General features: G+C 35.1%; 1 protein-coding gene across 1 annotated transcript in view; it reads right to left on the reverse strand.

Moving 5' to 3' along the window:
• Positions 1 to 2,185: 2,185 nt before the first annotated feature.
• The window catches only part of LOC110104001 (RING finger protein 10), a 30,581-nt gene continuing 16,873 nt past the window's right edge, over positions 2,186 to 15,893 (reverse strand). Inside the window, exons 5-9 of the mRNA XM_020832923.2 lie at positions 10,221 to 10,323; positions 10,041 to 10,145; positions 7,022 to 7,154; positions 5,630 to 5,809; positions 2,186 to 2,458 (exon numbers count right to left, since the gene is read on the reverse strand). Coding sequence (XP_020688582.1) covers positions 2,301 to 2,458; positions 5,630 to 5,809; positions 7,022 to 7,154; positions 10,041 to 10,145; positions 10,221 to 10,323 — 679 coding nt within the window. The 3' untranslated portion in view covers positions 2,186 to 2,300. The remainder of the gene's footprint in view (positions 2,459 to 5,629; positions 5,810 to 7,021; positions 7,155 to 10,040; positions 10,146 to 10,220; positions 10,324 to 15,893) is intronic.

Genomic DNA, 15,893 nt, shown 5'->3' on the forward strand with positions numbered 1-15,893 from the left:
TCAACATTGCTTCCCTTCGATGCCTCAACAACCTCCACCATAGCATCAACCTCAACTGAAGATTGAGCACACTGTTTCGCGGTACCCGTTGGCCGTTGCTAGGGGAGCAACTACTGTGGCAAATAAGGAAGAATCAACAACAACAATCTCTGTCTAGAAAACTTAGGGATTGTTAGCAGTCTGATATGCAAAACTATCATCCTCATATATAAGTCGGGTGCTCACCGTGTTAAAACTAAGGCCTCAAACTCACTTAGGGTGTCCCAACAACTCGCTCAAAGTTAGGCAGACCCAACTTATTACCTTCATCTTGAGCACTATAGGACAGGGTAGAGTCTTAGCATAAGTCAACAATTCAAAGCAGGTCACTTAATTGGGGGAGGGGTCCCACACTCACCCCAATGTCAAAGAAATATTGTCTAAACTGATGGAGAGAATTACTTTCCAATAGGCCCCCTCGAATCGATGGTGCTTTGTTTGCCTCCATAATCTCCACCTCCTTGTGCACAGTCATCACATGCTCATTCACCCTTGGATTAGTAGACAAGCACACCTTTGCGCCGATTATTTCTTTCTTAATCACTAGAGGACCAACCCTTTCACTTCATCCTCTTCTAGTCTACTTCTGCACATGAAAATCTTCTTCAGCCTCTTAAAGTTTGACTTGGCCAATTTAGAAAGGTCAAAATTGTCCATCTCAAGCGAGTAGATAAAAACCTTCAAAATAAGGAAGAAGTAATATAGTATCACCGAATCCTTTGAGCCACTATTTATAGAAAATGATAGCGTACTGGATCAAATTAATGTTATAATAAGGAATTTATAACACAAGACAATAATTTTTACTTTCTCTTTTTATTGTTTGATTAGATAATTGTATGCTCATCTTTAATTCACTTATCCTTTTCACAACACATCTTTCAAGTGAATTAGGAATTAAATGTATATTTGTACAAGCCTATATAAGTACTACATATTTATCTAGCGGGTCCTCAAAAAGGACTTGGCCTGAATGCTCATATCTCTCAAGATGAGCACTCACCATGAGATAAAGAAGTCAGCTAACAAGTTCGTTGGCACCACCTTGCAGAAGCATGGCCACTCTCCTAGTAAATCCACAATAGGTGAACTCGCCTGAACTGGTCCTTCCAAGGAATCGCTACATGCAGCTAATCTCCCAAGGGAATTCATCCATATTGGTTCAAACAATAAATGTCACTCATCTCCATAGGAATCATTCAACCATGAACACTCTCCATTGCCAAATTTATTTGAAACCTCTGACATCATCCACTACAGGAAATACACACAACACAAAAGCTGCAACAACGATCTCTCACGTTTGGATAGTCCCTACCCTTCAACCACTCTCCACCAAAGGAGCTCACCTTTTGCTTTCAAAGGTCCAAATCTCGCCTAAGATGAACTTGCCACGCACTTCCAAAGAATTCCCCTCCAATAGGATCACCTCATACATCAAAGACTTGAGGACTTGCCCTCTATAATTACCTATGGAGACTCACCTGGAGGAACCATGAGTCATATTATAAGCAGAGATCCACGTGCAAGGTAGTTAGCTATGCTACGTATCCATGAGTCTATAAGGAGTCGCATCATTTATTTTATTTTGTACAATTTTTTTAATATTTTTTGGTGCCTTTTCTATGACCCAACTTTGTAAATAAATGGTGGATAGGCATACATGGAATCATTTAGATCTCTTGGACCTTTTCAAACCTTTTAAGCCTTTGTGGAACTTTCAATTTCATATTTTCCAGATCATTCTCTAAATTCATTGTTAGTCCATCCTAGGACCCGCAATGTATTTACTCTCCATACTTTCACCTTAAGATCACTTGCTAGTAAGGCAGATGTGTCACATGGACATATTCAAATCAAACAGACTCCTCACAGATTTCTTTATCCAACTACTTCTGAGGTGATCACAATCTGCCTGTCAACTTTACATGTGGAAATGACCGAAGGAAAACTTTTTTCATACTAAGACTGTTGAGCTTATTTTTTCCACTTATTAATGCACGGGAGACACGTTTTAATGCAAAGTAGGTGCTCACGGAAACAATCCTATAAATCCACACATATGAACAATAGGCAACCATCTAGCAAGCTATATCAACCCCCAAAACCACTTCAATGCAAAATTTAGTGAACAGAAGGACAAATAAATGATACCAAAAGTGTTACTCTTAAATTAATTTGGGCAAAGATATCGTTCTCAAACCAAATTTACACGCTATGGTATGGTACATAAGTTGGCTGGGAAGCAGCGTCTATAGCATTCAATATCTCCGCCCACCTGTAGTGGATAAAAGGACCTTGTTGGGTTTCTTTCCTTTCCTGGCAATCCCATTTGAGTTCTGTATCTCTAGACCTCCCTCATTTTTGGTAGACGATAAGATATTAGCAAATGACGGTGGTATAGAGGCAGTACTTCGACCTGTAAAAAGTAATTGTTATGAAACAAGATATAGCATTTTTAAGCAAATCATATGATGTGATGCAATGGGGAGTTACACAACAACTTTAAAAGAAAATTAAATATTAGCTCCACAATTATTTAATCATGCATCAAAGTCAAGCAAATTATAAGAAATTCGCAATGTTTAAATTGCTAGGCAAGAAAATACAAGAGAGAGCCAAGTCTTTTAAGCAATTGCAAAAGAAAACATAAAACAAAAGCTAGTAAATAGAATCCCACGATTAATACCACGTTGTTCACACTTTGAGGCCTTTAATGCTCTCTTCCTACGAAGACTAAGTTGAACGGCGGAAGATTGTCCAAGCTAGCATGGAGGTTGCCACTAAGATGGAAGCGCCAAGGAACGTTACCGTGGAAGAAGATCTCGGAGGCGGAGGAGGCACGGTAGATCGACCTTTGATAAGCCAAGTGTAGACGGAGAAGTGTTTGTCGATAGAGTCTATGAGCGTCGGCACGATGCGGCTCAAATATTCTTTGACGGTATCGTCGAAGTCAAATCCAACGTCAAAGAATTGTGATCGCAAGATGTTGACTCTTCCGTTGCGGTCGTATTCAAACCCGTAGTTCCACTCGGGTTCATCCATGCATCCTTGGAGTGGATCCGGATAGTCGCCGCAAGCAAGATCTCTCAAAGAGGACAGGTGGGGCGGCGGCTTGGCGAAGGGAGAGGGGAGCCGGCGGGAGGACAGGGAGGTAGGCGGGCTGGGTGAGTGAAAAAAACTGAAGTTCACTTTCAGTTTTGTGAAATTAGGAGGGAGGGATTGAGGGATTTGAAATTTCAATTAATGTAATTATTGCATTAATTGAAAATTTCAATTAAGGAGAGATTAGGGGCTGATTTTGTAGAGCATTCAATTTAATTTGGGGAGAGAGGAAAGCCATTCAAGGGCTGGCCATAAATTGTGGAGAGGGGCAATTAATATTATTGGAGTGGGCCATCTAGAATATAGATCACGGTAATATCAAATCTGAAATTTGAATTTTCAGATTTGTTATATTAGGAAAGTTTCATGCTGGTTATTAAGCCCTGGGATCCGTGGCATACAACAGGTAATAAAGAAAAATTAATAAAAGCTGCTTGCCTAATGGAGCCCGCTGTAGATTAGGAAAGAATTTGGATTGATTGAAATTGAATTTCAATTCACTGGGATAATGGCTGGCGGGTTGGCGTGAGGCGGGCCTGGAAGAGGGAGTGGGATCGGCTGCAGTTTGGAGGAGGGAGACCAATTGGCCAGCGGCCAATTTCTGGCCGGACAAACAAAGTCGACAGCAGGAGGAAAGTGAGAGAGGGTTTCAGGGCTTGGAAAGCAAGCTGTAATCTGTGGAGAAAACTTGGAATCTTCTAACCTCACACCTCTTCTTCAAGATCTCACAGAGAAATTGCAACGATGCCGGAACTCACACAGAGATCCACGGAATTCCCTCAAGAACTCACGAAGAGAACTAGGGAAATGGAGAACTCACAAAGAGATCAATAGTAGAAAATTTCATTATCAATAATTCATCCCCCTCATACAAGATACAATGGTCATATAAATAGGCCCCAAAGAAAATAAAGTGCAAAGTCTAAAATGCCCCTTGGGGCTACAAAAGCAACTACTACCCTCAGGGGTAAAATGGGAAACTACGAAAATAAAAGCATAATATGAAAACTGATGGTACAAATAAAATAAAAAATAAAGGCTAGTAATCATGGCCGTCGATCTCCGTGGTCGTCTCTGATAGACGCGCCGAAATCTCCTATCGATGACCTCATCATCATATATATATATATATGAAATTTGAGAAACTTATAAAGGTTATTCTCTGCTGGATTTGGTTCATTTCTCAAATCTAAAAATAAATTATCCACAAATTTGTTTCACATCTCCATCTTCTCACTAGGCTTTTGCACTACAGATGAAGAGTAAAACAGAACTATTACAGTCCACAAATCATGGTTGAACCCAACTTAAAAGTAACCCTAATCATCTTATTTTGAATCAACAGTTCAAATGGTTAAAAGGTCACTGCTAAATCTCAAATTATATCCACAAAATCTGGCCAGTATTTGGTTCCACAATACGAATATCAATACCCAGAATTTTGATTATGATAATGTATATCATGCATATTAACAACTATCTACATTTCCAAATTTTCCCTACTTTTCATAGAAAGTACACCATTTTCATGAAAGCATATAATAATAATGAATTATTTTATGTTTATAAATAATAATCTAAATTACGTATACTACCATTAACAAGCTGCTGCCGTTTGAGATTTCAACATACATTGAAATGTTCTAGACCTATAAAGTATTTAATAAGCAGATAGGTGGATAAACTTGCATTCAAATCCCTAGCTGATTGGACGTTTGAGAAAAAAGGCATCATAGTTGAAGAAGACATGCAAGTATTATCAATTTCATGCAGCAGTGTAAAAATAGAACATGTGGGAGACCGACCACAATTTGGAGATGAATTGAGTTAGATTCATCTTTTTCATAAAGTCTTGTTTCATCACATTCCCAGGAGACATAATGCAGCGGCAAAATTTTTGTGCTAATAAGGCAATTAATTGTAATTTTGTTGGTTTTTTTGCAAATAGTCTGTTCCTAGAGAGTTTTTTTGATATCCTTAGGGAAGATAGTACTTACATGTACACATTTAGAGCTTTTTTGTTGCCCATATTTTTATATTTTCTTTACATATGAATGCATAATGCAAAATTTTCATTAAAAAAACAAAAACAAAAAGCGTATTCCCAATAATACGAGGCTTCTATCAATATAAGGTTAAGGGAGTCGTCGTGGTACAATATTATCCTTGCAGGTAAAAGAAAAAAAAAGGAAAGAAAAAAAGAGATCGTTTCAGTGCCCTTTAAGTCTTAGTAGAGGTACCCTTACAATCACTCTAAGGTTTGCGACTAAAATTACTTTTTGTTAAACAAGAAGTTTTTATTATAGATCAGAAGTCCAATCGGATGCTCGTATAAGATTGAAAACACACAAAAAGTTGAGAAAATGTTAACAAGACAAAATGTAAAGCTTATAACGACCTGAAGAAAATTTTCACAAAGCCAAGTATTTACAACGTGCAAAACGTTTTTAGGAGATATAATCTTGTGAACAGTTATGAGGTATACCTTGAGAACGTGAAGCTTCTTGGGTAGCATTCATGCTCCCTGATGAATCACCCAACTCCTCAGCTCTTAGAGCTGGAGAATCATGAGCCGCAGCAAATCCAAGGCGAGTTACATTGGAGAACAGTTTCCTTGTATTATTCATGGAAGGGTTTGTTGTTGGCGCAACACCATTACCTAGTGCTAAAAACAAGACCGATTTCAGGAAATCAAAAACACCATCTAAAAACTTATCATTTCTTGTAGATAAGCAACACTAGACAAAAAACAAATAGAAAGGAAGCACAAATCTAGAATAGGAGAAAAACTTATCACACAGTTATAGGGTGGGCCGCGTAGTATTAAACACACCACCCGCAGCATCCCACCACTCCCCCTTCCCCTCCTTTCAAATTTTTTTACTTGGTTAATTCATTGTGCACCATTTCAGGTGTCGCTTATAATATCATACCGGATATTGTCGAGAATGATGAAGCAACATCAAGGTCTAAAGTCATGCTTAACCTAGCCACCATTGCATCTAGAAGTAAAGAAAAACCACTGAGGGCACTCAAGGAGCTTGGGCCTCTCAACCTGATAGCATAAAACACTGTTAGTCTACACTATGAGACCGAGTTTCACAAAAAACGGAACCCCACAACATCGGCTCAAGGAAGCAGTGGATAAAGATGATAATCCAATAAGAAGAAGCAAGGGACCCAACAAACAATCTCTAGTGCACTTTCCAACCTCATGAGTGATTGACATTTGGTGATCCCAAAAGGGAGTGGTGGAGGAAAGCATGGAGGGCACTTTCTCAATCATCATGGCAAGAACCAATTTGGTTCTCTTTGGATCGACCACATAACACAGGCCACACGATTTTATGAACCTATGCTTCTGCCCTAATCAATAAGGTAGAACAACTCTAGAATTCTAAAGACAAGGAACCAACAACAAAAAAAAAAAAAAAAGAGGAGCAGGATATGTCATTAAGATGATAAAAACATCCACAAACCTCATGCAACCTAAGGCCCTTGTTTGAAAACCACAGGGTCCTTTATAAATATTGAATGCAACATTGTACGGGCATTTTTTCCCATCTTGTGGCCCCAATAACCATAATAGAGGGGGCAGTGCGCTGTAACCCCAACACCAGGAGCCAAGTGCTCCCAATGTAACCTTTTCTACTAAATGAATAGAAAAATGGCTAAGGCCTCTTCTGATGGGTTTCATTGTTCTCGCTGTCTTCCAAGCTCATTGTGTCACTCCAAAACATTCTTCATGATATAAAAAGCTCAAATTATCTCATATTAGGAGACTCGTGCGCCAAGTTCTCTGTTGCTAATCTATATTTGCAAGGTATTTAAGGAAAAAATGCCTTATAAAGATTAACAAGAACACAAGGATATGTACCTTCAAACTCATCCAACGAGAAAATTGTGTCATTGTCACTTAAATATCTCTGGTTTGTTGGATTAAGCATCTCCCGTAAAGAAGCAACTTCAGCACAGTTTGCAGCTTCAGCTCGGACTTTCTCATCTCGCTCCTGAAACACAATACAAATAGAAACAATTAAAGATAGAATTATTTTAGTCTGAATGAGAAAAGTGAAACACATGTGAAGCCGGAACCAGTGCATCTACTTTCACTTAATTTTTACTATTCTCTTTATGTTATGTTCATCCATCTTTTGACATGGATTTCTGATTATAAGGTTACAAAAAGCAAATAAAAGGAAAACCATGGGGCAGAAGATTTATTGAGATTAAAAAAAAAAAAAAAAAAAAAAATATATATATATACACCCCAACAACCACTTGTTAGAAAACACATGTTTACTTTTTAGAGACAGAGCTCGTTAAATGCCTGAGACTATCATTGAAGAGCAGGTCCTTTTCAAGATTTGGCTAACTACAAGTATTCAAAAATTATCACGGAACACATTCAAAGAAGAACTAAAAAGAAGATTAAGATGCACTACAACTTCCCAGTTCTTTTTTAAACAAGAAAAAAAAAAGATGCCAGGAGATGAAGGAATTTTTTGGCTTACTAAATTTTTTAATACTGTTTTGAAGACTAAAAAAATGTCAGATGAGTGGAGAATGAGTGTGTTAATTTCTATTTTTAAGAATAAAGGTGATTTACAGAAGCGTGCGAATTATAGAGGAATTAAGTTAATGTGTCATACTTTAAAACTATGGGAGAGAGTTATGGAACGTAGGTTACGGCGTGATACTAATGTTTCTCAAAATCAATTTGGATTCATGTCGGGTAGGTCTACTATGGAAGCCATACATTTATTGAGAGGTTTGATGGAGAAATATAGAGAGAATAAGGAGGATCTACATACGATATTTATTGATTTAGAGAAAACATATGATAAAGTTCCAAGAGAAGTGCTATGGAGAGTTCTTGAAAAGTAAGGAGTTAATAATATTTATATTCAAATCATTAAAGATATGTATGCAGGAGCTATTATTTGTGTTCAAACACAAGGTGGACTGACCAAGTATTTTCCTATTTCGGCTGGATTACATCAAGGATCAGCCGCCATAAGCACATATCTTTTTGCTTTAGTCATGGATGTTCTCACTAGACATTTGCAAGAGGATGTACCTTGGTGTATGCTTTTTGCTGATGATATTCTTCTTGTTGATAAGACTAAAGAGAGAGTTGAAGGTAAACTTGAATTATGGAGGACAACCTTAGAGTCCAAAGGTTTTCGCTTTAGTAGATCTAAAACTAAATTTATGGAGTATAATTTTAGTAGCAATAGACCTAGTGAGGGGATTATGACTTTGGGCAATCAAGTCATTAATAAGAGTACATGTTTTAGATATCTTGGATCTATTGTTCAGAGTGATGGTGAAATAGATGGCGATATTATCAGCATAATTCAAGTTGAATGGTTGAAGTGGAGGAATGCATCGGGCTTGTTGTGTGATAGAAAAGTCCCCCTCAAACTTATGGGAAAATTCTATAAGATGGTGGTGAGACCTGCAATGATTTATGGTGCCGAATGTTGGCCATTAAAAGAGAAGAATAATACTAAGTTAAGTGTTGCGGAGATGAGGATGGAATAGTGTTACGCTTGGACCGGTCCCAGCTGGACCGGTCCGGTTCCACAACCGGCGGCCCAAAGACGGGCGGAACCACGCAGAAGGAGCGGCAGAAGAGGGGGTGGGCCAAGGCAAGCATTAAACATTTCGTTGGAGGGAATTTTTGAATTAGAAGGGCGTTTAGGGAATTTTTGAATTCCTTTAGCTTTAATTATGGAGTAATGAGAGAATTAAGGGATATCTTGAATTGGAATTATAATTTGAGATCTAGAGTTCCTTGCTTTGGGCTCTTGGCGTTGCCGGAGATTGGAGAGTTGTTCTTCCTCTCGGATTGAAGAACAAATTGTATCTTTGCTGTTTTATTCATCGTCTAGTGGAATATCAGTCGTTCTTTGAGTTTTCTCTCAGATTTCCCCGGACTAGTGCTGTTTCTCTGCTGTAAACAGCAGATTTCTGCTGTTTTCTTGTTCTGGACAGCAATATTGTTGTTGTTTGATTTCTGATTTGGGTTGGATTGCTTGCGAACTTAAGTATTACCTTAGGGTTACTTGCGAACTCAAGTATTTCCTATCAAGTAGCTCCAGTGAAAATGTTGGAGTAGCTCCAATGGAAGATAATATTAGAGATAGTCGCCTTAGATGGTTTGGGCACATTAAACGGAGGCCTTCCGATGACCCCGTTAGGAAAGTTGAGGTTTTAGATTTGACTTATATTAAGAAAGGTAGAGGTAGATCTAAAAAGACTTGGTTAGAAAATATTAGAAATGATCTTTCTTTATTATATTTAAATGAGAATTTGACTTTTAACAGGACACAATGGTGAAAAAGGATTCATGTAGCCGACCCCACGTAGTGGGACAAAGGCTTGATGTTGTTATTGTTGTTGTGGTGATTATAAAAATATAAAATGACTAGAAATACCAAATCTATTCAATGAACATTACAACTTGTGCCAACAAATGAAAATAAATTTAAGTCGAATTCTATCTGCTTATTTAACATATTTCTGCATTAAGCCAAATCGTAGTGCTTCTTAACTTAGTATATTATTCGAAAAAAACTTATGTTTTTCATATCTTTAAAAAAGACATAAAGTTACATAAATTTTAGCCTTCAAAAGTATAATACACATATTTTATAAAGTACATTGATCTATATGTCATTTCAGCTTGTCAGAGATGACTTTTAATCATTTAAATTTAGTTAAAAAAATTCATATATGTACGTATGTATCAATGTTTGTTAATGCCGATCTCATATTTTGCAAACTAAGCTTCTTAGTCAAACATAACTGAACAACTAAAAATAAAAGTTACAATGACACACAAGTTCTTTGAGACAGATTTACTATGTTGCCACGAAAGGAGAACGCACCTTCTTTGCAAGTTTTTTCCTCTGCTTTTCACGTTTCTTTATTTCATCCATGAAAGGGGCCAAGGACGTAGGGGGCAAGATTTCAGCAAGCTCAATTTCACAGAGCTGTATTTCTTTAAAATGTCAGAATCATGTTACTGCATTTTACATTTATAAATTGCATAAGTAGAAAAAAAAAACCTGAAATGTCGTGGTTAATGAGAAGTGGCTGAGGTACCGATAGCGCTTCCTCATGGCTTCTGACTGAGTAATCATCTCCAACTCTAAAATTACTCCACTAATTCTGTAGATAATAATCACTTACAATAATGCAAACCAAGTTTCCGCAAGCAGGATAGCATGATGGGTATAGATTCAAGATATATGCTATCCAATATATCGATGCTCAACTAGAGGGAGAAGTTTCTTTTCAAAATCAATTTTTAATAGAAAGGCATGGTTGCAGTTCTGATGCAAGCAGAAATTCTTGCCAATTTTTATGACATGTTTTCCTAACAGTTCAGATGTATGCAGTCTCCCTAAACCCTAAACATGACAATTTCCAGTTTTTTTGTACTTTCTTTCACCAGCAATAGTGCAATACACCTATCTTCTTTTTGTATTATCTGCATGCTGATAGGAAATACTTGATTTCAAGTATTTCCTATTCGCTTTTTCTACAACTCTCAAGGCAAACTGCTGTCCACAGCAGGAAAACAGTCCAAAACAGAAGAAAAAAACAGGAAAATCTGCAAGAACCTTGGAGAAAAGACTTGTATTTTACTAGTAGACGCAAAGAAAATAGCAAAGATACAAGGATCCTCTATTCGAGAGGAGGATCGCACTCTCTTAATCTCTAGAATTCGATCTAGAGCCCTAGCCACCAAAGAAGAACAAGAAAACTCTTCCAAAATCTCTCATAACGCTAATCCTCTCTTTACTCCCTACTTAATGCATACAATTCAAATATAATACAAAAGGACCTAATTACCCTTGCTTCCCCTCCTTTTGGCTCCAAGATTCAATTTGAATTTCAAGTGGACCCCACCTAAATCTCCCCCCAGACTTCTGCCGGCTCCTCCTGCTGTATACGAACTGAGCCGGCCCAAGGGGCTGGGCCGGCTGGACCGGTCCAAGGAGGACCGGTCTAACACATGCATTCCTCTTGAATGCTCCATACGTTACTAAACCTATCAATCATTATTAGCCTTATCCTAATTATTTGAGATCAGTTTTATGAGTTCCTCATTCTGCAGGCATTCCTCTTGAATGCTCCGTAAGTTGTTAGATATAATTTGCATAGATCTTTTGCAAAACTTCTATTTATGATATGTTTGATCTACTCATTTTTCATATTGATCATTGGATGGTAATTTTACCTAATCATATTATGGGTGTATTTTCCACTCTTAGTTGTACATGTCGCAAACCGCTTAAATGCATTTTCATATCATCATCATTATCATGATCACCATCATTATATACATGTATTCCTCTTGTATGCTCCATACGGTGTTAAACCTATCAATTATTATTAACCTTATACTAATTATTTGGGAACGATTTTATGAATCCTCATTATGCATGCAATTATTTTGAATGCTTTATACGGTGTTAAACCTATCATGCACATATTTTTTTTGCAAAATATCTATTCATCTTATGTTTGTTCTACTCATTTTCCATCTTGATCTTTGGATGATAATTTCAGGTAATCATATTAATGGTGTATTTTCTACTCTACTTTGTACATGTTACATATAACTTAAGTGTATTGCCATTACATTATCTTCAGAAGATGTTGCTCCCATCATTCATTTTATATAATCATTCCTAAATTTGCATAGCTAGTTTTTAAAGCCAACACTAAAACTCATCTAAAATGACCAAGCTATTGTAACTTTATTAAATTTCGTGTTAAATATTTATAATATTTTCTTATTGCATAATACTATTGTAGTATTTTTTCATTTAAATTACTGGCCATTAACTCTAAAGTTATATCATCGTCTATATCTCATTCATTAGCACTTAGATATCACTTTATATTTCAATATTACTGACTAATAATTCACACCCTCTAAAATCACATATCATATACTCAGAGTTATCTTAAGTCTTTAATCTTCTAAAAATTTAATTCAGTATTATAGTTTGTCATATATTTCAGCAAATATTCCATATATTAGAACTATGTTATCATTAAAAAGATATACAAAATCATCTTACTTTGATTATCCTTTGTAAGAATATTTATAATTAATACAAAAAATAGCTTAATGATGATCTATAATGCAATCTTAAAGTACTTGAACACTATTTGGCATTCACAATCACCATATATATATACAAATATATATATATATATATATATATATATATAATAACTTCAACATACCTTTGACCCAGCTTTTCTTCTTGTTGTGCATCAAATAAATTCTCTTGCCACTCGATCCATGCCTTTTAAAAAAATAAAAATCATTCCAAGTTTCTTCCTATGCTCTTTATGTTATTCTATAAATTCTCTTAATATGAAACTAAATTAATTCTGTTTTCGATAATTTTTCAATCGGTATCCTATTCCTCTCTTATATAAATGTATACTTCATAAATTATAATTGCCCTAATCTTGAGAATCTTGATTGTACCTTAAATCCTTAATACTAGTACCATAAAATTTTAACCAATCATTTGTGATTCTCTTAATCTTTAAAATTATATTAAAAATTTTTAATGATCAAACTATTATAATTTCACCCATCAACTAATCTCAATTAGCATCTCATGCAAAACTAAAGCTTTGTTACATGCTTCGTCTTCAGAGTTAACTTGTTTTTTTGGATTGATCTATGATATATCTCATTATTTTTTTCATTATCCTCTTAAAAAATGAGTGCTTTAAAATAAAATTCAATCCTTCCCCAAAATAATTATTTTCAGCTTTCTTTAATTCTTCATATTTAATGAAAATATTTTTATCTTTACTTAATGAAAACTTCATCAAAATCTCTAGATCTCTACGTTCTTGCTATTTTCCATATCTCTTTCTCTCTTTTCTGACTACCTAGCCTATCATATCAATCATCAAAAACTATAATTTTTGTTTTGCTCACTACACTCCTACATGACTTCTAGCTTTATTATAACATTATATGCCTCAAAAGCTGTAATAAGAAATCTAGAAGTTTTCAAAATGATGTATTGTTTAAGTTTCATAGATTGTTTTTGCTAATGGATGTAAAATTATGTATGGAAATAGTGGACAATGAGCTTCTGCATCTATATCTTATTCACTGAAACAAAAAATTTCAAAAAGCTTCATATAACCCAACAAAGTGAACAAACCCACTTTTACTTGTACGAGGCTGAAGTGAGGACAGGAATACTACATGCTCTAAATACTGCAGACAAGAGACGCAAGCCATGGATATGAAAATATGCCATAACTTATTCAATGAAAAATGAAAATATGCCAAAACTTGCAAATAACTATCTTATTCATTGAAACAAAAAACTTCCAAAGGCTTCGTATAAACCAGCAAACCGACTTTTTTACCTCTACGAAACTGAAGCGAGGACAGGGATACTACATGCTGGAAATAATGTAGACATGACAAGCATGACATGGATATGAAAAATGGCATTGTCTTTACGAATATATATAAACAACAATGAAAATTTAACAAAATATGAACTAGAAAGTTCAATAATAAAAATATAGTCAGACCTCCGTATAATTGTACAGTAACTTATGTTAATCATGCTTATTTTTAACAGAAGTATTTTCAAAGTTACATGTGAAGTAACATGCAAACATTATGCATAACAACATTTGTTTTGGCATTATCAGATCTGATACTTGTAATTTCAACACCAAAACGATTTTTGATCTGTTGAAAAATGTGAGAAAAATAGTAGTTACATCACTTTTGGTTTTTAGAAGAAAGATCCATTATGCATAAGTGTAGTCATAAGTAAAGTATACAAATCATTGGGCCCTAGAGATGTTAGGTGTCCCCATATGCCAGCCATTATGAATGAGAGAAATAAAAATTTGGGTTCTTATGTTATTTATTAAAAAGCCAATGCATTTATATTTTGTCAATTCAAAAACATCATAAGGATATTCTTCAATATAAATAATTTTAAATACTAAAGAAAATAAGAATAACAAAAGAATGATTACTATGATGTACGTGTTGGAGCCAAATCCTTTCTTGATGGGATTTAAAGATTTCATAAAGATAATACTACAATTAGTGTGGAGCTTCCTTATTCATTGGATTCTCAATATGATAGAGACTATCTTTTCTTTAGCAAGTCAAATTATCTGCATGCCATGTCCCAAAAATATATAATATAAAGGGTAAAATAAACATTGCATTTTGATCATGTAGTAAATAGGGGCGCAAGATTGAGCTGAATCGGCTCGAGCTCAACTCATTAATGAGTTCACAAGTCGAGCTAATCGAGCCACGAGTTCGAGCTCGAGTATGTACTCAAGCTTGTAAATTAAATGAACTCGAGCTCGAGCTCACATTGCTTGGCTCTTTTGCTCGTTGAATTGCTCAATTAACTTAAAATATATTTTAAAATTAATTTAAATTAGCATTATATAATATATTTTAACATTTTTAAATTAATTATATATTAAAAATAAAATTCTAAAAAAATTGAAAAATTTTAATTTAAAACTAAAAAAATCGAGTGTGAGCAATCGAGTCGAGCTCAAGCTTACAAAATTTTCAACGAGCTAAACTCAAGCTTAGTAAACAAGTCGAGCTCAGTAATAACTAAATAAACTTAGCTCGATTAAGCAGATACTCGACTCGACTAAACTTGTTCACATCCATAGTAGTAAACTTTGGATAGATGATAATAAGCTAGTGAATAATTTATATACATGGAGGACATTTTGAAGTGTGTAGGATTTATTTGTAAGAATGTCTCCTTTGGCTAGTAACAATCATCCAGGACTAATTGATAATAGTTATTTTTTTATTGTTAGGACAAGGAGTACAACAATAAAAACAACAACAAACCATTATCCCACTACGTGGGGTCGACTATAAGAAACTTTTTTCTCCTTTGTGTCATGTTAATAGTCAAATTCTCATTTAAATATAATAAAAAGGTTATTTCTAATAATTTCTAACTAAGTTTTTTTAGGTCTACATCTGTATTTCTTAATATAGGACAAATATAATAAATCTACTCTTTTGACCAAATCATTGGAAAGCTGACGTTTATGTGTCCAAACCATCTAAGGCGACTCTCTCTAATCTTATCTGCCACTAGAGCTACTCCAACCATTTTCACGTATATACTTGTTTGGCATTCTATCTCTAAGAGTGAAGCCACTCATCCACTTGAGCATCCTCATCTCTACAACATTTAACTTAATTTCATTTCTTCTTTTAATGGCCAACATTGTGCGCCATAAAACATTGCAAGTCTCACCACTATCTTATATAATTTTCCTTTAAGTTTGAGGGGTAGTTTTTTGTCACACAACAGGCCTGATGCATTCCTTTACTTCAACCATCGAACTTAAATTCTACTAAAAATAATATATATATATATATATATATATAATGTGTATTCTTATTATTGACTTGATCGTCCAAAGTCATTATCTCACACTAAATCTATTACTACTAAAATTGCACTTCATGTATTCGATTTTAACTCTACACAAACGAAGACATTTAGACTCTAATGTTGACCTTCATAATTCAAGTTTTCCTTCAACTCCCCCTCTAGTCTTATCAATAAGAAGAATATCATTAGCAAAAAGCATATACCATACATCCTCTTGCAAATGTTAGTAAGAACATCCTTGACTAAAACAAAAAGATACGGGCTTAAAGATAA

The sequence above is a fragment of the Dendrobium catenatum genome, unplaced genomic scaffold (genome assembly GCF_001605985.2).
Source record: "Dendrobium catenatum unplaced genomic scaffold, ASM160598v2 original_scaffold_171827, whole genome shotgun sequence".
Lineage (NCBI taxonomy): Eukaryota > Viridiplantae > Streptophyta > Magnoliopsida > Asparagales > Orchidaceae > Dendrobium > Dendrobium catenatum.